General features: G+C 52.0%; 10 protein-coding genes across 10 annotated transcripts; 4 read left to right on the top strand and 6 right to left on the bottom strand.

Moving 5' to 3' along the window:
- Positions 1-256: 256 nt before the first annotated feature.
- CAOG_01378 (hypothetical protein) lies at positions 257-4039 on the bottom strand. Its single transcript, XM_004349848.2, has 15 exons — positions 3889-4039; positions 3566-3653; positions 3388-3440; positions 3230-3279; positions 3026-3113; positions 2857-2933; positions 2702-2776; positions 2427-2617; positions 2082-2327; positions 1761-1984; positions 1432-1603; positions 1112-1309; positions 869-1027; positions 645-767; positions 257-550 (listed from the first exon to the last, which is right to left on the bottom strand). Exons 1-15 carry the CDS (start codon positions 4014-4016, stop codon positions 473-475), a joined length of 1950 nt encoding a protein of 649 aa, XP_004349898.1. The 5' UTR covers positions 4017-4039; the 3' UTR covers positions 257-472.
- Positions 4040-4347: 308 nt separating this feature from the next.
- On the top strand, positions 4348-7256 carry CAOG_01377 (CDC10 protein). The gene is made up of 5 exons (XM_004349847.2): positions 4348-4386; positions 4886-4890; positions 5509-5617; positions 5714-6663; positions 6836-7256. Exons 1-5 carry the CDS (start codon positions 4383-4385, stop codon positions 6986-6988), a joined length of 1221 nt encoding a protein of 406 aa, XP_004349897.2. The 5' UTR covers positions 4348-4382; the 3' UTR covers positions 6989-7256.
- CAOG_01376 (membrane protein) lies at positions 7219-7810 on the bottom strand. The gene has a single exon (XM_004349846.2). The coding sequence runs from the start codon at positions 7773-7775 to the stop codon at positions 7413-7415; it is 363 nt and encodes a 120-aa protein (XP_004349896.1). The 5' UTR covers positions 7776-7810; the 3' UTR covers positions 7219-7412.
- Positions 7811-8250: 440 nt separating this feature from the next.
- CAOG_01375 (hypothetical protein) lies at positions 8251-10005 on the top strand. The gene is made up of 5 exons (XM_004349845.2): positions 8251-8922; positions 9108-9148; positions 9254-9313; positions 9407-9525; positions 9629-10005. Exons 1-5 carry the CDS (start codon positions 8283-8285, stop codon positions 9762-9764), a joined length of 996 nt encoding a protein of 331 aa, XP_004349895.2. The 5' UTR covers positions 8251-8282; the 3' UTR covers positions 9765-10005.
- Position 10006: 1 nt separating this feature from the next.
- Positions 10007-11006, bottom strand: CAOG_01374 (hypothetical protein). Its single transcript, XM_004349844.2, has 4 exons — positions 10844-11006; positions 10465-10568; positions 10226-10355; positions 10007-10128 (listed from the first exon to the last, which is right to left on the bottom strand). Exons 1-4 carry the CDS (start codon positions 10994-10996, stop codon positions 10090-10092), a joined length of 426 nt encoding a protein of 141 aa, XP_004349894.1. The 5' UTR covers positions 10997-11006; the 3' UTR covers positions 10007-10089.
- A 149-nt stretch (positions 11007-11155) lies between these two features.
- Positions 11156-12449, top strand: CAOG_01373 (hypothetical protein). Its single transcript, XM_004349843.2, has 2 exons — positions 11156-11392; positions 11640-12449. Exons 1-2 carry the CDS (start codon positions 11197-11199, stop codon positions 12410-12412), a joined length of 969 nt encoding a protein of 322 aa, XP_004349893.1. The 5' UTR covers positions 11156-11196; the 3' UTR covers positions 12413-12449.
- A 104-nt stretch (positions 12450-12553) lies between these two features.
- On the top strand, positions 12554-13597 carry CAOG_01372 (GAF domain-containing protein). The gene is made up of 4 exons (XM_004349842.2): positions 12554-12658; positions 12775-12984; positions 13152-13250; positions 13338-13597. Exons 1-4 carry the CDS (start codon positions 12578-12580, stop codon positions 13461-13463), a joined length of 516 nt encoding a protein of 171 aa, XP_004349892.2. The 5' UTR covers positions 12554-12577; the 3' UTR covers positions 13464-13597.
- A 40-nt stretch (positions 13598-13637) lies between these two features.
- CAOG_01371 (acyl-Coenzyme A dehydrogenase) lies at positions 13638-15431 on the bottom strand (the record flags this gene model as incomplete). Its single annotated transcript, XM_004349841.2, has 7 exons — positions 13638-13726; positions 13801-14335; positions 14435-14605; positions 14693-14728; positions 14804-14896; positions 15025-15206; positions 15272-15431. The coding sequence occupies 7 exons, from the start codon at positions 15429-15431 to the stop codon at positions 13638-13640; spliced, it is 1266 nt and encodes a 421-aa protein (XP_004349891.2).
- Positions 15432-15518: 87 nt separating this feature from the next.
- Positions 15519-18514, bottom strand: CAOG_01370 (hypothetical protein). The gene is made up of 2 exons (XM_004349840.2): positions 17932-18514; positions 15519-16709 (listed from the first exon to the last, which is right to left on the bottom strand). Exons 1-2 carry the CDS (start codon positions 18469-18471, stop codon positions 15807-15809), a joined length of 1443 nt encoding a protein of 480 aa, XP_004349890.2. The 5' UTR covers positions 18472-18514; the 3' UTR covers positions 15519-15806.
- A 308-nt stretch (positions 18515-18822) lies between these two features.
- CAOG_01369 (serine palmitoyltransferase) lies at positions 18823-21524 on the bottom strand. Its single transcript, XM_004349839.2, has 4 exons — positions 21312-21524; positions 19929-20612; positions 19365-19789; positions 18823-19241 (listed from the first exon to the last, which is right to left on the bottom strand). The coding sequence occupies exons 1-4, from the start codon at positions 21507-21509 to the stop codon at positions 19022-19024; spliced, it is 1527 nt and encodes a 508-aa protein (XP_004349889.1). The 5' UTR covers positions 21510-21524; the 3' UTR covers positions 18823-19021.
- Positions 21525-21568: the final 44 nt, after the last annotated feature.

The following is a 21568-nucleotide window of genomic DNA, read 5'->3' as shown; positions in this document are numbered from 1 at the left end:
AAAGCAACAGCAGCAAGAGCGCGATTTGCTCGAGATTGAGATGGTGCAGTAGGTTTTGGAAGTCTGCCAATTCAAAGGACGCGGAAACAGTGTATGACTATGACAGCAACAAGCTGAGAGCCAACAGCATATAGAAAAAAAAAAGAGAGAAAGAGAGAGAGAGAGAGAGAGAGAGAGCGAGAGCAAAAGAATCGTGTCACAGCAACACACCAGACGAGTCCCTTTCCGCTCCCTCCCCTTCAATATTCATGGCAGATGGGTGAAACACGTATGTACTCGACAAAGGAGGGCGTCTCGCATCTCCACAGACTTCACTGGGAAAAAGTGGAATGCTTTCATTCATCAAGAACTCAGCTACGCAATGTACTCGAGATGATCCACCTGACGCATATAAACAAAGTACTAGAAACGCACAAGCCTGCACAAAATCGACACTGACGGCGGGATGCAGCGAGAAGCGACTGTTGAGTGACTACCGCAATAGCGCCTTGCTACGCTCGTACGCAGTCCGCAAAAAGTCATTCAGATTATTGATCAGCTCCCGGCCCGCCTGAAGTTGAACAAGAGCATCGACGAGAGAGCAAAATGTCCTTGCAAGTGAGAGGCGGAATCACAAACCAAGGGCAGACTCTGCACAAACAAACCTCGATGCGTGAAATACGATGGAAAAGCTCGGCGGTTGCACGTCGCACATTCTCTGAAGGATGCACGAGGCTGACGGCGATGGGATACAATCCACCTTGATTTTCTGGCAAGTAGGTGAGGAGCTATCATTGGCGGCAAAGCAGCAGTAACGACCAGTGTGAGCGACAAACCAAAAAAAAAAAAAAAAAAAAAACCTGACAAAGTCCAAGGCAGCCCCACCCACCTCAAGAATTTGCACATCGGTAGTGATGCAAGTGTTGAAGTCCTTGAAAATAGAGTAAATCTCCTGCGCGGAGAGAGCCTTCCGCACTCGTAGTTTCTGAATGTGTCGCTCAGTGTCGATGGCCGTGATTGTTCGTCGCGACCGGCGTTCATGGCGTTCCTTCAATTGAGCCACGAAAAACAATTGCAAGTTAGACGCAGGCCAAGTTGTCCACGACCAGAAGGGGGAAGTCTGACTGCTCACCTGTGCATACTGTTGGAAGAATGCCGTCTTCTTCCACTGCTCACCACGCGCGTGGTTGATCTCCAACTCTTTCTTCTTGGCAATCTCATCCGGAAATTCGGCATCATTCAGAGCGAGGTCCATGATTCGTTGTGTATAGTCGGTAAAGAGTTGTCGGATGGATTCCTCAGCGACATGCCCTTCAATCTTGGCCAGCACCTGTCCAGCGCAAGGTTCAAAAGAAGAACACGTCAGCAAGTGCAAACTCCGGACAAGGTCTGCAACCACAGAAAAAAATATGGGCAACACCCGGCAGCGCTGAAATGCCAAGGCAAACATACATCTGCAAGGAACTCTGCATCACTGGCTGCATGTCGCTCGGTTTCAGGCGGAGGCAGAAACTTGGGATTGTGAATCACTTTGCCCGTTTCGAGGTTGCAAAGGACGTCCCACCACTCGGTGTTGTCGCGGAAGATTGGATTCGTCACACCCACCAAGTAGCCATAGTTTCGGCTACCAGATCGGATAAGCACGAGTCGATAATACAAGCACACGAGCAAGCAAGGTGAGTTAAGAATAAGCAATCAGGCAAGCAAGCAAACAACAAAAAGACAAACAACAAAACGACAAACAAGACAAAAAAGACAAACTCGCGCTCAGGAAGGCTTACAATTCCAAGAACGTCATGTTGGACAAGTTTGTGTACGGGAAGCATCGTTTGATGAGCCCACTGATTGGAGGGCAGATCAGCTGGCAGGCAGCGAGTACAAGGTTGACAACCTCGCTGGCAGACCGGTTGTACCCGACAAAGATGACGCGCTTTTCAAGCAAGAGGGCGTTGTAGAGCGTCATGAATCCAGGAGCAAAGGTGGTGACGAGCTTGCTCACCGATCCCTGAAGGTAACAAGACAGAACGGTCCCAGCGTGAGAATGCAAACAGAAAAATGGCCCAAGAACGAGAGAAATGTCCCTTTCCCAACTCAAAACTCACATCAGCAACTTCATCGTCCAGCGTGGTCATGGGAATGCGAACAGGAATGTTAATCTTCATGTAGGGGATGCTGGTGGTGAAAATTTGCTTCTCCTTGTCACCGCCCGAGCGCAACATGAGCTTTTGCGCCTGGGTCAGATCTGGCATGCCGGAAACGTCCATAGCGTTGATGGCATCGTACAACTCGGCAAGCACCGACACATCAGAGGTTTTAAAGTAGCGATCCACAGCCAGCAACAGAACGGGCTGTGGTGGCAACAGCAGCATCGAGTGAGGTGGCATTGCATCGGGCAAAAGTGAACAAACAAACAAACAAACAAACCGCAGAGAAACAGATGACGGTACCTTGAAGACATGCAGCCATCGATAGGGTGTGCAGATGGCAAGGGCTTTGACGACAGCACCACGTCGCACATTCTCGACACGCTTGTTGCGAATGACGTTCAAGACGTACAGGAAGGGCTTGTCGGAAGATTTCTCGGTGGAAGGCACCACCACCGGTGCAGGCGCTGGCGATGGTGGTTCGAAAACTTCAGCTGTGCAACGGGGGTGTGTTTGGAAAATGAGCAGTCTGGTCAAACACGACACGGGCTTCAATCATGGCAAACACAACTTCGTACAGGGTGTTTCTTTGCGCAACTCTTCGCAATGCGTCTCGAATGTGAGTTCAGCAACCTGGTCGGCAAAGCGAAAGCCTGCAAGAGCACTCGGGTGAGACGCGCTGAACGAACTAGAGGAGGACAATCACCATCGGCAATCTCCGAGCGGAACGTACCGAAAGCGGCTTCACCAACAATCACACAATGAAACAACGGCTCCATGCTCTGATGTTGCAATTCCACATCGCGCGGTCTACACAGTCAAAGAAAAGAACACGGTGAGAGGGAGCGATGAGACGGCTCTGCAAAACACTCACAACAACACCAAGCATCAAGCCCTCGTACAGGGATTTGGAAAAGTCCGGACCAGCGATACGCAACGCATTGCGCTCCAAGTACACCTTCATGGTGTCGGTGCCAAGTTGCGACCACCCTGTGCGACACGGAAATGCACGAGTGCAAGGTGAGCCGTGGAGTGCCGGCAATCAGCGACATGCAAGCAGCGACATGCAATCCCCTCCCCACGTGTCGCCCCACGAGCAATTATACCTTGAGTTGCCTCGGTAAATTCATAGACGAAGGCGTCCAACGATGTCACACTGTCCTCGCCAAACGAGTCAAGAAAAGGAGTCGAAAGAAGTCAAAAGGTCGACAAAATGTGAGTCGATGAGGTTGAGATCGAAATGCATGCAAGGGCCTGGACGTACGCCGGGGTCTTGTTGTCCGATGGCATTGACTTGCTGCCCTTTGCCGAATCATGCTATGACGACCAACCAGGCGAACAAACCAGAGGTCAATCCACCCGAAGAGGCTTGCATTGGATGCAAAAAGTCCAAGACACACCGCTTCACCGCCGCCGACAATAACCCCCTTCTGGACACTTGCCTCGGGCGCAGTCTGGTTCAAGAAGAAAATGGTCCAGTCCTCCTCGCGGTTGTGCACGCCGTCAGGCAACATGAGCTCGGCGAGTAGACTGGAAGGGGAAAAAAAAAAAAAAAAAAAAAGACGAACAATCACAAACGGGAATCAGAAATGAGCAATCGGCCGGTCTCCAGGTCGCCTCGTCCGCTCTCCCGTCCACGGGCAATGGCATGATCAACAAGGAACCACAAGCGTGGGGGTGGGGTGGGCGGCGTGTCATGCCGGTCTTGCGATTGGACGATGAAGGTTGAGCAAAGAATGAACCGCAAAAAGCCCACAAAGCCTACCTCTCGCTGGCTCCGGTCGGGGTTGGGTACTGGTGTGCCAGCCCACTGCCCTTGTCAATGTCAAACTCGGAGACGAGGATGTGGTGGACGAGGCGGCGGTCCGGAAGCCCCCCTGGTGCTGCTGCCATGAATGAATCGATGAAGAATCAAGAGTGACAGGAAGATTGTCCTTTTTGGTCCTGCCCGAATTGTCTCGCAATTCAGCCGGTTCAGTGGCACCTCGATCGTTCCAAACCAAACAACCAATGAACAATCCAAATTTGCAGTGTCAGATCAACAGCCCAGCGGCGTGATCTTCCATTCGCGCCAATTCTCGCAAATGCAACCAATTCTCGCGCGTTCCATCCCCCCTTCCACCCATCATTTCCACGGTACCTTCCTCCATTCCAATCAACAACCCCCCCCCTTTCCTCTTCGTTTTCAGGCTCATTCAACATAAACACTTTGTTCTTCTTTTCCAGTCCTCAAATTTTTCTCCACCAAATCAATTTAGAATGTGTATGTTTTTTTTTTTTTTTTTTTTCGATCTTTCGTTTGTGTGCATTGGCGATCAGCTCCTTTTTCGTCTCCCTCCCGCTTGGCTTCAGCCTCCTTCGGCAAAACCCCTTCGCCCCTGCGCATGGCACTCGCGCATCTTGACCAGCCAGCGTTAGACAAACAGGGGGAGGCTGACAACTCGTCGCGGTTTGCGTTTCTGTGGTTTCAAAACCAGCGATCGCTCTTTTTTTTTTTTTTTTGCGTTGTTTTGAATTCTTCCATCTTTGGCTGCCTTCGTTGCACAGCCCGAACAGTGTGCGGTCGTCCTGCTAACACGTCCACTGTTGGAGCACACTCCGACCCCCTCCAGCCTCCCAATGCTCACCCTTGGTCTCGTTTCTAGTTGCCAATAACTGACTCCTCTTGTTTTTTTTTTTTTTGTGTGTGTTTGGAATTTTGCCTTTTTTTTTTTTTTTTTTTTTTTTTTTTCGTTTGGCTTGAATCCTGTCGTTCCCTGCAGCTGATGTAAGTCACCCACATGGTCTCAAGCACCTCATTCGCAGTTGCTTTCCGTTCCCATCATCGCCATCATCATCACCATCCCTGTCGCTGTCGGGCAACATCGACAAGTCGAACGTCTTTGTCCAAACAATTGCTTTTAAAAATATTGTCTTCAAATTTTTTTGTTTGCTTTTCGCTGCTTTTTTTTTTTTTCTTTTTGTCTGTTTTTTTTTTTCCCTCATTCGTTTGACTTGCACTCGAGGCGATCCCCGCGCTCCAAGCTCGCGGCCACTTCTATTCATTCTTCATGACATACAAGCTCGGCGAGTGTGATCCCTCCGCGCTGCTCTCGCGGTGGCCATCCAAAAACTCGCGATCTCTCTCTTTTTTTTTTTGACTTTTTTTTTTTGGTGCTTTTTGGCTTTGGACTGTGATTGGAGACCCGCCCCGCGCTTCCATCCACAACCCCATCCGGGGAAGGGGGACTCATTCATCCCACATTCATCCAGCAGCATGCAGCACAACGGATTCCAACTCTGCGAGCCAACCACATCTCGCGTCGTGCTCAATCTTGGTTGTATCAATCGCTCACCGTTTTTATTTTTCGAATTTTTTCCGTTTCTTTTTCCCTTGTCACTGTAGAGCGATAGCTCCAAGCAGCTCGGCGGCTATGTCGGCTTTGCCAACCTGCCCAACCAAGTCCACCGAAAGTCCGTCAAGAAGGGCTTCGAGTTCACCCTGATGGTTGTCGGTACGTGTTTAACCGTCCTGTTTTTTGATTTGGATGTTTTTTTTTTTTTTTTTTTTGTTTCTGCTCGACACTTATTTTTTTTGTTGTCATTCACAGGCGAGTCTGGCCTCGGCAAGTCCACCCTTGTCAACTCTCTCTTCCTTACCGACCTGTACAACGAGCGCGAGTACCCTAGCGCGGCTGAGCGCATCGAAAAGACGGTCAAGGTCTCGTCGACCTCGGTCGAGATTGAGGAGAAGGGAGTCCGCCTGCGCCTCACCATCGTCGACACTCCCGGCTTCGGCGATGCTGTCAACAACCAGGACTCGTGGGCCTCCATTGTCACCTTCATTGACGAGCGCTTTGAGGAGTTCCTCAACGACGAGCTCCGCGTCAACCGCACCAAGACCAACGACAACCGCGTCCACTGCTGCCTCTACTTTATTGCTCCCAACGGCCACGGCCTCAAGCCCCTGGACATTGAGTTCATGAAGCGTCTCCACAAGAAGGTCAACATCATCCCCGTCATTGGCAAGGCCGACACCCTCACTGCCGACGAAATCAAGTCCTTCCGTCGCCAAATCCTCTCCCAGATTGCCGAGAACGACATTAGCATCTACCAGTTTGCCACCGACTCGGACGACGAGGAGGATGCCATCCGAGAGGCCCAATCGCTCCAGGCGTCCGTTCCGTTCGCCGTCGTCGGCTCCAACACTGTCCTCGAAATTGGCGGCAAGAAGGTCCGCGGCCGCATGTACCCGTGGGGCATTGTTGAGGTTGAGAACGAGGACCACTGCGACTTTACCAAGCTGCGAAACCTCCTCATCCGAACGCACATGCAAGACCTGAAGGACAACACGAACGACGTTCTCTACGAGAGCTACCGTGCCTTCAAGCTGACCGGCATGGGCGGCAGCCTCCCCGGCGGCGACAAGACCCTTGCCAAGTTCGAGGAAGAGAAGCGCGAGCACGAGCAGAAGATGGCCAAGATGGAGGACGACATGCGTCAAGTTTTCCAGATGAAGGTTGCCGAGAAGGAGCAAAAGCTCAAGCTCTCCGAGCGCGAGGTGAGTTGTTTATTGTTTGTTTTCGTTTCAAAAACAAAAAAACGAAAACAATGTTTTTTTGGATGCTGGGGGCAGTACATTTTTGGGCCATTGTGCTTTTTTTGGCAGTTGTGATTGCCCGTTCAAGCCACTCACCAACAACCCCTCCTCCTTTTGTCTTTATCCTCTGCAGATGCAACAAAAACACGAGGACGAGGTTCGCCGACTTGAAAAGCAAAAGAAGGACCTCGACGAGAAGAAGCAGCAGCTCGAGAACGAGCGCAAGGAGTTTGAGGCCGCCAAGAACACTCCCAAGAAGGACAAGAAGGTGTCCAAGATTTTCTAAGCGATCTTCCCACCCCCCCTTTTTGTTTCTACTTGAAACCTAAATGACAAAGACTGAAAGAAAACAGTGCTCCTGTTCCACGCATTGTTATTTTTCTTTATCACTCGGTTTTTTTTTTAAAATTTTTTGCTGTTTTTTGTTTTGCTGCCTCAGCTCGATTGTTGTTGTTGTTCTTGTATACTTTGCTTGTCCGAGTATCTTTTTTTCTTTGTTTTGTTTGCATGTTCCTTGTCCATTCAATGTGAAGAAATGTGAATGATTGATCTCTTTTTTTTTTTCTTTCTTTTCTGTTGATTGTTTTGTAGTCGTTGCAGCGCATTTCATTTTGAGTTGGTCTGTGTATATTGCAATGCACTTGAGACACACATCAGGTTGTGATTTGATCGCATTCACAGAGCGGGAAAGCAGGCCAATTGAACTCTCGTCACTGAGACGGCCGAGTTGTCTTGAGATTGGAGTTGCCGTTGCGCTTGACGTAGGGCGATGAGATGGTCTCCTCGCCGCGGATGATGTTAAACCACATGACAAAGTCGCCCATGAGCGAGTAGAAGGGGTGCTTGAAGGTCGCTGGCTTGTTGCGCTCAAAGAAAAAGTGGCCGACCCAAGCAAACCCGTAGCCGACCAGCGGCGTGAACAGGAGCAGGCGCGCGTTGGCAGTCGCAATGGCCGCAGCCACAATGCTCACAACGATCGTGGTGCCAATCACATGCAGCAGGCGGCACACGGGGTCGCGGTGCTGCGACTGGTAGAACGGGTAGAACTTGTTGAAGGTCAGCGTGGAAGCCATTTTCAAAACAATCAACAGAAAGAGTGGAGCATTTTTGTACTTTTATTTGGATTGCGGATTGTTTTTTGTACTGTATACAGATTACGAGGTTGGACCAGAGGACGCTGGCCTCGCGCGTCGTGGTGTAGGGAATTGCTGCGGGGCATGCAGTGTTTATTACAGCACTTGTTTGTGCAGAGGCGGTGTGCACAGATCTGGCAGGAATGAATCATCTCCGCCAAACAGGACTCATGGTGATGAATCCAACAAAGTCTGGTCCCGAGGTCAATGCTCAAGAAGCGCGAGGATTATTGAAAAGGAGGTCTTCACACACACCAAATTGCTTGTAGAGGAGGGTTGGAGGTTTGCGTGTGGCGACAATGGAACGGTTTTGACAGGACAAAAACGCCAGACCAAAGACTCAAAAGACTTTCAAGCCATGTCTGCTTGTCTCTGCTAAACGTTTATTATATTGAGTTGAGGGCAGTCCTTTTAACTTCAACAACAAACTCTAGCAACAAAAAAACCATGCCGCTCGAGAGCAAGCAGCTGAGCATCAACGCCGACAACAACGCTCCGAACGAGCCTCAAGCTCGAACCGACTCGCCGCAAAAGAAGCTGTGGGCCCGAAGCCTCATTGGAGAGCTGTCTGCGATTGACGACAATGGGGCCATGCCAGCCACTGACAACTCCTCCGCGCCAGCGAGTGCAGATACCACAGAATCACACGGCGACTTGACCGCGACCGACAGCACCACCAGCTACAACCTCGCCGAAGACCTCGCGACCAACATTGCCCGTGCAAACAACTCAAAGTCTTCTTCTTCTCATCCGCACCAGCGCGAGCTCCACTCAGACTCGCACTCGCAGCGCAGGGCGCGGCACTCACTGGATGAGCAGCAGCGTTCGGCAGCGATGAACTACGCAGAAACCAAGTCAACGCCGTCATCGTCCGTCGACAATTCGACCGACACTGCGACGCAGACACCTCCATCAGGGATTTTGAGCAGCACGTCGTCTGCCATTGTCGTGGCGCTGGACGACTCGGCCGAAAGCCAGGCAGCGTTCGAGTACGTGCTCGACAATCTGCTCGCTGAGAACGATGTGCTGGTTTTGGTGCACGTCTACGAGCCGTTCTCCTTTGTGAACATGGACGTCAACGAGATGGGTGAGTATGGGTGAATGGATAGACAAGCAAATGCTAGTTGTGACCGACCATGAATCGCAGGAGGGGGTGGAGGTGGGAAGGGGGTTGGAAGAGGAAAACTCGGTAGGTTTCAACCCGAAACAATCACTTGAACGCTGACCTCAGTTGGGCGGGTTGTTGTGCTTTCGTCTTGGTCGTCTCAACAGGATACGTGAGCTCGGATATCTTTGATGCACTGTCGAAAGAGGTATGAGCTATCTTGCAAACAGGGGGGGGGCGCAAGCTGCTGAGGTGCTGGCTCGAGGGTTGTTTGGAAAACTCATCCGTTGCTGTTTTTGTTGCCCTTCCTCAGCACAAAGGCATTGCCAAACGAGTGATGCAACGCTATGTTGCAGAGTGCAACCGACGCAACGTACGTACTTGCATGGGAGGGGGGATTTGGTGGTGAATCCGATCAGCAAAAAAAGGCTTACTAACTGGATTTGTATCCCATCCCCAACATCAGATCAAGTGCCTCGTCAAGACGTGGGAAGGCGAGCCGAAGAGTGGCATTTGCCAAATCGCCGAACAAACCAGAGCAAAGTTCCTGGTGGTCGGAACGCATCGCCGCAACGCTCTGATGAGGTTGGTAGTCAACTCGACGCCAAGTTGTTGCCACCGTTGCGTTCTCGCCTGCTGACGATACTGTCATGATGTGCCATCCACCCCCCTCTCTCTCAAACCACAGGTTGTTCATTGGTTCGGTCAGTGACTATGTCGTGCATAACTGCAAGCGACCCGTCCTTGTCATTCCAAGCAACATAGAGACGCAACAGCAGTCTGCGCAGCAGTCTGCAGAGGTCCCTCGTCGAGAATCCATTTGAGCGGTGTCAGTTGCGCACCGACACGAACGTACGTCGCCGCGGACGAGATCACTGTCGCCGTAATTTTGTTGTTGCATGACCAAGTTTTCGTGGAGAAAAAACAACAACAAAAAAACAAAAAAACGAACATCCAAAACTCTGACCTGGGTCAGCTGGCCCTTTCCAAAGCGCGTTTGTGCACGACGCCTGTTGACCTTCAACTGATGTGCTGGCACAATAAAGTCTTGGACAGGATGAGCCATCCGGTTGTTTGTTTGATGTAGGTTTCATTCCATACAGCGTAAACTCCCGCTCCCCCAATGAAAGAGACGCAGGTTGCATTTGTTCAAAAGTGGACACCAGTATACGCAACAATCCAGGATACCTAATAGAGAGTTCACCGAAGAATGCAACAGTGAATGTGAGCCTTCAACCCGCTAAACCATAAACGCCACCATCAGAAACGCTCCAAGGCGACGTACCAAAAACAACGAGAAGGACGGCATAAACCCTTCTTTGACAAGCTCCCAGCGGCCACCGAATTCATCTTCGTCGACTTGCACGATTTGCACCAGGAAAGCGATTGTGATTGCTGTGCTCGCGATTCCAAACCTGTTACAACCGACAACCACACCCGATCAGCTCCCGTTCATCCTTGCACTTCTCAACGCAAAGTTTCGAAATCTTCCCAAAAAACAATAAAACAAATCAAACCCTTTACCCAATGATGGCGACCAAGCCAGTGAATCCAAACAGACCCCACAGAACGCCGACCAAAATTGCGGCAATCTGACGCGCCCAGTACAGCACATCCAACACGCCTTCCTGTCAACGTCAATTGCATTACAAAGGTACCAACATTTACAAAGTGAGCAATGCAATGGGTCATGATCAATGTGCTGAAGCTTCGATGTAACTTCAATGAAACTTTGAAGTGAGTGCGTTTTGCACTGAAACCCACTCCTCAACAACCACCACCACCCCAAAACAGCCAAAGGTGCCATAGTGGAATGCTCATAGTATGGAGCATGACACACTGCGAAACCGCTCATCCGTCATCTCGTCGCAAACGCGAGATCTCAACGCATGTGTGGATTCACCTTCTCTGCGAGGTTTTTGCCAAACAACAATCGTGCAGGCGCTGATGCTCCTAATGACGATGCTCCTGATGATGATGATGATGGCTGTGCGCTGGCGTCGGATGCCTTGGATGCGGCTGCTGCCACCTTGGCGCCAGCCTGAGTTCGCTGCATTGGATTGAAAAAAAGGACGACTGCCACTCACTCAGCCTCTTTGGTACTCTGAATTGCGTGATTGCACGAGTCAATTGTAAAAAACAGCACCTGCATGATTCGAGCTGGCTCAGATCGGGTTGCATGAGTGAATCAGGCGCAGCTTTCAGTCTCAGTTTTCTTGGATTTCCTCACTCTGCTCGCTTTGGTGAACAGCAACCATGCTCAGTCATCAAGTGATCGCGGCGGCGGCCAATGTGACTGCCAGTAGCGCGGTGGCTGATGCAGGGGCAGTCTATGTGCTGCACGGAATCCTCGGGTGCGCTCGCAATTGGAGTGCGTTCTCAAAGCGGATTGCGTCGCTGGGCCGTGGCTGGGACAAGCTGCCATTCGTGCTGGTCGACCAGCGATGTCACGGTGCGTTGTGAAAACCGAGACATGTCTCGATCGCCAACTCTGCCGAAGCGGAGATGGTTGTCACCGAGGGGAACGAGATACTTTGAGCGCTTTGACATGCCAACGAAGACGAAACAAAATGCGGGACAAAATCTCAGACTCTGAGCAGCCCGCCAACCAACAGTGTTCACATGCCCAGTAGATGCTGCTGCCAAATATGCCATGCATTTCTCACCTCGTGAAATCAATCCCAAATTGCCTGTTGCAGATGCATCGCGAGATTTCGCGCAGACTTCAGGCCGACCCAACACAATCGACTCGTGCGCGCAAGACTTGGCCGAGTTGGCAGTGAAAAGCGGGAGGGCACCTGCAGTCATCATTGGACACTCTATGGGCGGGAAGGTTGCGATGCGCTTCCAACAACTCTTCCCCGACTTGTGCAAGCAATTCTGGATTTTGGATGCCATGCCAGGACTGGGCGCTCCAATTGCCAAGGACACGACGCCAGAACCTGATTCATCACAACGACTGTTTGCGTTTGTCGAGCACCACCCTGGGCCATTCCCTTCACGCAAGGCCGTGCACAGTCTCGCGCAAGAGTTTGGATTTTCGCATTCGACAGCAGCGTGGCTAACATCTCGGACGGTTCGCCAGAAGCACAATGTTGTCGGCTCCAACGACCACGTAGTTGGCTGGGGCTTTGATGTGCACGGCGTTCAGGAGCTCCGACACAGTTACATGGAGCTGGATGTTTGGAACGTGCTGGACGCGCCACTGCCGCCTGCTTCCGGCTCACCCGCCACCGTTGATTTCGTCTATGGTGCTCAAAGCAAGCGCTGGAATGACGTGCTTCTTTCGCGCTTGCTTTCAACAGACAGCATGCAGCGACAGGACGGGCACGAGTCTGTTGCCGACACGCATAACACTGTGCGTGTCCACCGGCTCGATCGAGCCGGGCATTGGCTGCATGCAGACAACCCCGACGGTCTATTGCAAATCTTCCAACGGTTTCCTCCACGGCTATCCTCCGACCATGCCTAGTTTGTCAGTGTTGTAGCCAATAAACTCTCTCGGGAAACGTATGAGCTTGTGACGATGCCGCAGCTGCATGACTAAAGTCACGGTGGCGAACTCGAGCCCTTCCTGCGACAATTCAGACGTACGAAAGTCAGTCTTCTTTCGTTTTTGATTCAGACCTGCATCAGAATGACAGCGGCCGACAAAGCATCCTTTTACGAGAACTTGATCGCCGAAGCCAAAGCTGTGATTGACGGCGAGCATGATGCTGTGAGCGATAGACAACCTTTTTGCAAAGCTTTGCAGGATATTTCTGATGTCTGAGTGCAAATCTGAGCATCCGAGAGAAACTCAATAAATCCCTGTCGATTCGTGTCTCTCCTCAGATTGCCAATCTGTCGAACGTGTCGTCGCTGGTCGCCCATGCGCTGAACGGATCGTCGCTGCATGGCAAGAAGACGTACAACTGGGTCGGATTCTACCTCATGCGCAAGGGCGAGCTCGTGCTGGGGCCGTTCCAAGGCAAAGTCGCGTGCATTCGCATCAAGCCAGGCCGCGGCGTCTGCGGTGCCTCTGTCGTCCGCAAGGCAGCAGTGGTGAGACTTTGAGGCATCCATCGCAAAGCCAACACACACGCACACTCCGTCGGGTTGTTTGACTTTGCTTCAAGTCGATCGGCAGCGAAACGGCGTGTCAGATTTTCTCCGTGATGGAACCATCCCATCCCGTCGGTCATTGACGCGACTGTCTTTCTGGGAGTTAGCTGGTCCCAAACGTCCATCATTTTGCAGATCACATTGCCTGCGATAGCGCCAGCAATTCCAATTCCGAGCTCGTGTTGCCACTCTTTTCGCCCACCGGAGTATGTTTCGAGACAAACTGAAAATTTGCTGCACTCACGAGCACTCACGATCGTGACCTGTGAAAAAATTGTGTCTGTCGCTTCCAGGATGTCATTGGAGTGTTTGACCTCGACTGTGAGCAAGAGGACGGATTCACCGAGGAAGACCAAGCTGGTCTTGAACCCATCGTTCGAGCCCTTGAAAAAGAGTGCGATTGGTCGAGCATCTACTGAAAACAAAAAAAAAGAGCCCTTGTCTCTCCCAATACAATACATCCCATTGCCCCTATTTGGTGCTCTTCAATTACGGTTGGGAGATGTGGCAATCAAGATGGTGAGATCGTGGAGGGAGGCAGACGAACAAAGATGGACTATTATTGAACGCATTTGCCTCCAAACGAGCTGTTTTTAGCTGCGGTATTGCGCAGAAATGGACTTGGCGATTGTCGACAGCTGAATGTTGGAGGTACCTTCGTAGATCTTGCCAATCTTGACATCTGTTCAGCATAGAGTGAGCATTCTTCACCCATCTCCACTTGCACGACAACAAAAATGTCGCTCGGACACATACCACGATAGTACTTCTCTGCAGGGAAGTCCTTGGTGAAACCCACACCGCCAAGCCACTCGATGCACTTGGAGGCGCTGGTCTCAGCAACCTGGGAGGCATACAGCTTGGCCATCGCGGCTTCTTGAGCGACCGGGCGGCCAGCCTCCTGCAGACGCGCAGCGTTGTAGACCAGCAGACGAGCAGCCGTGATTTCAGTGGCGACTTGCGCAATCTGGTGCTGCATGCCTTGGAATTCGGCAATGATGGTGCCGAACTGCTTGCGCTGATGCAGGTAAGGCATGGTCACGTCAAACACACCTTGGGCGAGGCCGAGCATCTGTGCGCCAATGCCAATGCGACCCTCGTTCAGCATGCTGATGGCGTACTTGTAGCCCTGACCGAACTTGCCGAGAATGTTCGATGCCGGAACACGCACGTCGGTCAAGTTGACCGAGCAGGTCGACGATGCGCGGATGCCGAGCTTGTCTTCCTTCTTGCCAATCTCCAGGCCGGGGGTGTCGCGGTCGACGATGAAGCAAGTGATGCCCTTGTAGCCCTGAGAAGGAGGAAGAAGGGGAAAGAGCGTGAGACCAGCGACAGCAAAGGAAGAAAGAAACTATGACAATCCCCAACCTCAACTCGAGCAACTCCGCACCTTGGAAAAGTCGGCGTTGGCCATGACCAGGAAAACGCCGGCCTCGGCAGCGTTGGTAATCCACATCTTGGTGCCGTTGAGGATGTAGTCGTCGCCCTTCTTTTCCGCCTTGGTTTGCAGAGCAAAGGCATCGCTTCCGCTGCCAGCCTCCGACAGGCAGAAGCTTCCGACCTACAGCAACACCCGAGCAAATGCTAAGCACCGAGTGGATGCATTGCTTTTTGTTCTTCCTCCCAATGTGCTATTGAACTGATTTACCATGTCGGTGGCAAGTCGCGGCAGGTACTTGTCCTTCTGGGCAGTGGTGCCGTGATGCGTGATGCATGATCAGTTTGTCAATCAAAGTGTTTTGCACATCGACAATGACACTGATGCCCGGATCGACCTTGGCCAGTCCAAGCACGCGCTCATAAAGCTGGCGTTCGTGCCGCCATACTCGGCCGGGATTTCAACACCCATCAGCTGTACCACCCAAAAACCCAAAAACAAAAGGTCGGATTATGAGAGTATTGAATTTGCAAACCACCACTATTCACACCATTCTCAAACAAAACAGCTATACAGCTATACAGTATAGCTGCACAACTTACGCCTTGCTCGTGCAGGCCCTTCAGGATGTCGGCGTCAATCTTGCCCACCGCGTCCATCTGGCGCACGCGAGGTCGGATCTTGTCCTCCGCAAAGCGGGCAACTGTCGATGATGATGATTTTGCAACAACAATCGCATTTCGAATCAGTCGTTGTTGCAGATGGGTGTTTTGGTGAGGCGGCACTGTGAGTCAAGAAGACGGTGATCGTGATCAAAGCGCATCCATCCTGCTGTTCATGTGGCCTCACCAGTCGAGGCCAGCATCTGCTCGTCTTCGGTCAGGATGGTCAGCGGCTGCGGCTTGGTTGAGTAAGATGCAGTGGCTGCCGTGGCCGCTGCGACTGGCATGCGACGAGGCACGGATGCGAGCGAGGCGCGAAGCAATGGGCGCGCGACAGTGGAAAGCATTGGCGCTGATGATAACGATAACAAAAAGGGGACTGGAAGCTAAGCTCGCTGAGAAATACGGTGCCTGATACTGTAGTCCGAGGAGGGTGAGACGAATGCTTGTTTATTGAGCACACCACTCAGAGAGTGGGCATTTGGGGGGGGGGAGGAGGAAAAAAAAAAAACGCAAAAAAAGTATACAAAAAATCAAATATCAAACCTTTGACAAATTCAATACAAACGGATCCCAATCCACAAGACACGACACGGCGAGCACATGGGTGGGTTGCACCGAGATTCGCGTTGACTGCTCACGAGCCTGGCAGCATTGCGCGGAACGGAGAACAAGGAGAACAAAAGAAGAAGAAGAAAAAAAAAAAACACAAACTAATTAAGTTACAGCTGCGGGCCGGATCGGTCGTTCGTGGAGGCAGCCTTCAGCTTTTTCTTTTGCAAGGCAGCGAGCATCGGGTTGTTGGACGCGTCAGGCAGATCGTCGTCGTCTGCCGGCGGCGGCGGCGGTGGCGGCGGTGGTGGTGGTCCAGCCGCTTTGACAGCTGCCGGCGGTGGTGGTGGCGGTGGCATGCCTCCGCCCATGGACGGGGGAGGCGGCGGAGGGGGCATCGCTCCACCTGCGGCTGGTGGTGGGGGCGGCGGAGGCATCGATGCACCACCGGACGGCGGCGGCGGCGGCGGAGGCGGGGCACCGCCAGCAGAAGGCGGTGGCGGGGGAGGCGGGGCGCCACCGGCAGATGGAGGTGGTGGAGGCGGGGGTGCAGAAGAGGAGGACGAAGAAGTGGAGGTGGAGGCGAGGCCCTTTTTGGCGGCTTCCTTCTCTGCCTTCTCCCGCTCCTTCTCAGCCTTCTCACGCTCCTTTTCTGCCTTCTCGGCGGCCTTCTTGTCAGCCTTCTCCGAGTCGTCCTTCTTACGGATGAACGACATGCGCTTCTTCTTGTCCAGAGTGGCCGCTGCGGGCGGAGGGGGCATGGCACTCGAGCTGGATGCCGCTGCCGCCGTAGCCTCCGGAATCGAGTGGAGGGACGACGCGCCGCTGCCGCCAGACGCGCTCGCGAGGTTGGTTTCGGACGCGCCTGACTTCATCGACTGGATGCTTTCGACGTACTTGAGCGAGTCCTCTGGCAGCGTGTCGGGATAAAGTGCCTGTTCCAGGCAGACGCGCATCTTGGGGTCGATGGCAATGCCTTCGTAGTGTTCATCGTACTCTGAGCTGACGATCGCGCTGTACGACGAGACGAGGAAGCAGAAGCGCTTTCGTTCTTCCGTCAAGAACTCTTTCAGCTGTTGGGGTGTTGGTGCAGGCACACAGAAAGGCATGCAGGTTGTGAGTTGGCACGTTGACGCAAAACGCAAACAGTAGAGGTAGCAGTAGTAGCAGTAGTAGCAGTTGTAGCAGTAGTAACAGTAGCAGTAGCAGTGCCGAGTTCAATCCACAACTGTGGCTCAAAACTGTGTCTCTTTGTTGTTTTGAAGTGGTTTTTGATATTTTCAGTTTCATCAAACGAAACAGCATCTCTCTTCGCCACATCCCACCCCGCAATCTCTTCCCGCCGTGAGTGAGTCAAAAACGCCAGATATCTGCCGCTTCGGATCCCGAGCAGAGCGATTGGCTGAAAATCAAAAGGACAAAAATAACCAAAACCCAAAACAAAAACAAAAACAAAATAAACAGTCGCAACGAGGAGTGTGGCCATCCATCATCACTGCAAGATGAGCGTCGCAGGAACGCGCGCGCGCACACACACATACAGGATGCCCTTGGGGGGGGGGAGGAGCAAAGGAGAAAGAGAAAGAAAAAAAAAACCAACGGTGGATAGGAAAAAAAAAAAAATAAAGCATCAATTTGAGATAACAACAAACCGGCCATGTGAATGGAACGGCAACGGGCGGGAAAGCGCAGGCCAAAGCAAAGGAGGGGGGAGGGGTTTGCGAACATGCAACGTCTGGCAGACCTTACGTCGCAGCGAGGCAGCTCCCCCCACCTCCATAAACCCACCATCGACCGACCCGCGACCGGAGCGCGAGTGAAAGAGTGAAACGAAACGTTGTTTTGGCTTTTTTTTTTTTTTTTTTTTGAATTTTCACGCCCGAATTTCACTTTCGTCCACATCTGCACGTTTTTTTGGATGTCGTCGACACCCAGGCCAAGCGACACCTTGTCTGTGCATTCACGACCATGACCACACCACCCGCGGAGAGCCACTGCAGCAGTTCGCCCACGAAAGCCACAGTTCGCGTTGCGGTTTCACCATGCCAAAGTCAAAAAGCAAAGTTCAAAAAAAAAATAAATAATAATAATAATAATAAAAAGGGCTTGCTTCCAGATCTCAACCCTCTGCCGTCGCCCCCTTCCGCGTCCAACCACGTTGCGATGCCCAGAAGCAGCCCATACTCGACGCAAAGCAAAAACAGTCCCCCAGTCCCCCCCCCATTCCCCCTCATTGCTGAGTATTGAAATACAACAGTCAACTTTTTTTTTTTTTTTTTTTTTTTGCGCCCTTACAGTCTTGCGCTGCTCATCGTCAAAGAGCTTCTCTGCCTTGGAGACCTCGCGCATGGCCGAGTCGAGGGCAGTGGAGGCGTCCTTGCCGGATTTGACCTTCTTGGTCATGCGGACCGAGTTGACGGCGGCCTTCTTGAGGGTGGACTTGGCCTTGCGGGTCATGGCCTCGTACTCCTTCTCGAGGACGCCAAACTGCTTGAGGTCGTTGCCCATCCGCTCGCGCACGGGCATGATGAAGGCGGTCGTGATGAGCGAGCACGATGCGTTGCGCTTGGCCTCGACACGGCGCTGCGCGTTGATCAGCTCGGTCAGCGACGCGCCAATCCGCGGCGTCTGCCCTTTGGTTCGCTGCGCAGCGTCAGCGATGGCCTGCATCGAGTCGAGGAATGCCGCAGACAGCGCCAGGGTCTGCTTGAGCGACGTCGCGTATCGGTACGCGGCCTTCAACGCCTCGTCCATCGGCGCCTGGTTTTCCTTCAGCGCCTCAAGCACTTCGAGTGCCGCAGAGCGAAGCGGGCTTTCGTGGTCGTCCGAACCCATGCCAAACGACGAGCAAACAAAAAAAAAAAAAAAAAAAAAAAAAAAAATGTAAGAATGAACTCGCTAAAAAGAATGAAAAAAAAAGTTTCAAAAAAAAATGTTGCTATTGGAAGGGGTGATTTCAGCTAAATCCCGACTCCCCCGACCCCCTGTTATGAACAACTCACAAGGACGAAAAGAGAATGGCGGCGGAAGAGTGCTTTGGCAAAGAGGGGCGAAAACGAGCATTTGGGCACAGCTTTTGCCCCGGAATGCAGTGTGACACGAAAAGAATTCAAGGTCGAGCATGTCCATGTACCAGACAGGCCTCCAGAAATGGAAAGAACACACGGCTTTGAATACATACGGGGGTGGAATCAAAACAAGTTGTACATTTTCTGGAAAACGGAAACAAGTACAAGTGGACAGCAGGCACAAAAAAAACGGAAGCAGAGGAAGATCGGAAGAGCGGAAAGAGTGAAAGAGTTAAAGGAGGGAGATGAATGCAAGAAAGAACAAAAAAGGCAGTCGAGCTGTTTTCGTTGGCCCGACATTGGCCCGTTGAGCGTGTTCAGCGACGGAGAACGTAGTCTCGGCTGGGAGTCTTCTGCGACACCTTCATGCCCAGCAGATTGCCAACCTCGCTAATGACCGCCAGGGCCTTCTCGAGATCCTCGCGAGTGTGAGAAGCAGAGAGGCAGAACCGTGCGCGAGAGGTGATGATTGGCGTCGCTGGGAAACCCACAACGACAATGCCAACACCACGCTTGAGGCACTCTCGTGAGAATGCACTGCAAATGAACACGAAAACAGACACACACCAAGCAAATTCAAGCACCATCAACGTCAGATGCACCGAATGACGATCGACATATGATACCCTCCGCCCCCCTGAAAACTTTCAACAAACATACGCAATCTTCGAGGCTTGGAAAATCATCAAGGGCACGATCGGGGAGGCATCATTGCCGTAGACAATAAAGCCCATCTTCTTGAGCTCTGTGCGGAAGAAGCGCGCATTGTCGGCCAGCTGCGCAATGCGGCGTTGGCCGTCGTCAGTGCCGTCGCGGCCCATAATCACAGTCATGGAGCTGATGATTTGCTGCGCGACTGGTGCTGACATGGACGTGGCGTGGAATGAGCTGTGGGCGTGCGTGCGCATGTGGTTGATAATCTCCTTCGATCCCGCGCAGTAACCTCCCGCCGAGCCAAACGACTTTGTAAACGTGCCCATCATAATGTCGACGTCTGCAGGATCCACGTTGTGGAACTCGGTCACACCACGGCCGTGAGCTCCCAGAGCGCCAACGCTGTGAGCCTCGTCGAGCCAAAGATAAGCCTAGCACAAGGAGAGAACAAACAAACAAACAAACAAACAAACAAGCAAACAAAACGAAAAACAAAAACAAACAAACGTATCAGCACCAGTCGCACGAGCAGGAACATGCACAACCTGGAAAACTCCCCCCCCACCATACCTTATACTTCTTCTTCAGAGCAATCAACTCGGGAAGTCGGAAAATGCTGCCCTCCATCGAGTAAATGCCTTCGACAACAATAACAATCTTCTTCCAGGGGCGATGGGTGCGGGGCTGGCCTTCGACGACAGCTCGCTTGAGCAGGCGCTCGAGCGCTTCAATGTCGTTGTGCTTGAACACTTGGATGGACGCTCCGGAGAGACGGCAGCCGAGCACGAGCGAGGCGTGGTTGAGTTCGTCGCTAATCACGAGCGAGCCCTTGCCGCACAGAATGGGGATGATGGTCGAGTTGGTGGCAAAGCCCATGCCGACCACCACAGCGTCCTCCTTGCCGAGAAACTCGGCGACGAGCTTCTCCAGCTTGACGTGGAGCTCGGAGGTGCCGAGCTCGGTGCGGGACGAGGCGGAAGCAACGCCATACTCGCGGATTGCCTGGGCGGCAGCGTCAGCGCAGGGTCCCTCGTTTTGCGCAAAGCCCAGGTAGTTGTACGAGCCCAGATTGAGCAGCGGGATCTTGCGGCCCGTCATGCGGAAGTTCCAGTTGTAGTCGTCGGTCGCGCGCTCAAGCACGTCAAAGTGGCTTCCAGGCACCGAGCTAATCGGGCGGTTCCAGCAATCGCGGATGCGCATGTACAGGTTTCGCGTGTAGAAGGCCTCGAAATCGGCAAACAGCGGAACAAAGCCCTAAAACCAAAAAATCCAAATCAATCCAAGATCAAACAAAGCCAATAAAGCAATTCAGAAGTCAGACAAACAACGATTTGACAAAGTGAAGTGTGGTCATGCGACCTCCATCTCGGACGTGCGATGATTGGAGTTTGCACACTGGGATTTGCATTGGGATTTTGCATTGGGATGGAAGTGGTCGACGTGGCTGTTTTTTTTTTTTTTTTTTTTTTTTTTTTTTTTTTCTGAATCCCAAAACGATGCCGATTGCTTTCTTCTTTGGAGGGGGGGGGGATTGCGTCCACAAAGCAAGTCCGCCGAAATCCACATGCATTTTCATCCACAGGGAGCGAGTTGAACGCTAGTTGCCCTTCACCCGAGCCGAGCCACGAAACGCGATGAGATTGAAAAAATAAAAAACGATGAAAAAATAAAATGAAATAAAATAAAAAATAAAATAAAATAAAAAAATAAAATAAAATAAAATAAAAGGACCGCTTCGCTCTCCAAAACACTGTGGTTGCAGCAAAAGGGAAGGAAAGCAAAGAGGAGCAACGCGGAAGCGGACTTGGCTGCACAACTGATCTACATCCCGTCTCACCGCTCAGCCCACCGCAGCAGTGAGTGCAGGACGACTGAATCAAACAAAAAAAAAAAAAAAAAAAAAAAGAAGCGCTTTTCATCCAACAGTTCGCTAACTGTCTGTCTGTTTTGTACCTGCATGCCCGTCTCGCGCTTGAACTTGGTCTTCTCGATGCCCCAGTCGCGCAGAAAGTCGCGGAAGTGGCCAAAGAGAATCAGGATGGCATAGCCCAAGTACGTCCAGATGGCAGTGCGCAGCGGCGTCTCTTCAAACTCCTCCTGCTCGGCAGCAGGCGCTGGACGCTTGCTCTTGGTCTCGTCCCCCTTGACCATGGTTGTTTTTTTTCTGACTGCGTGGCAGCTTTCTTTTTGGATTTGTTTTAGATCTAGAT

This window comes from Capsaspora owczarzaki, assembly GCF_000151315.2.
Source record: "Capsaspora owczarzaki ATCC 30864 unplaced genomic scaffold supercont2.2, whole genome shotgun sequence".
Classification (NCBI taxonomy): Eukaryota; class Filasterea; order Ministeriida; family Capsasporidae; genus Capsaspora; species Capsaspora owczarzaki.
This window is presented reverse-complemented; position numbering and strand designations above follow the sequence as displayed.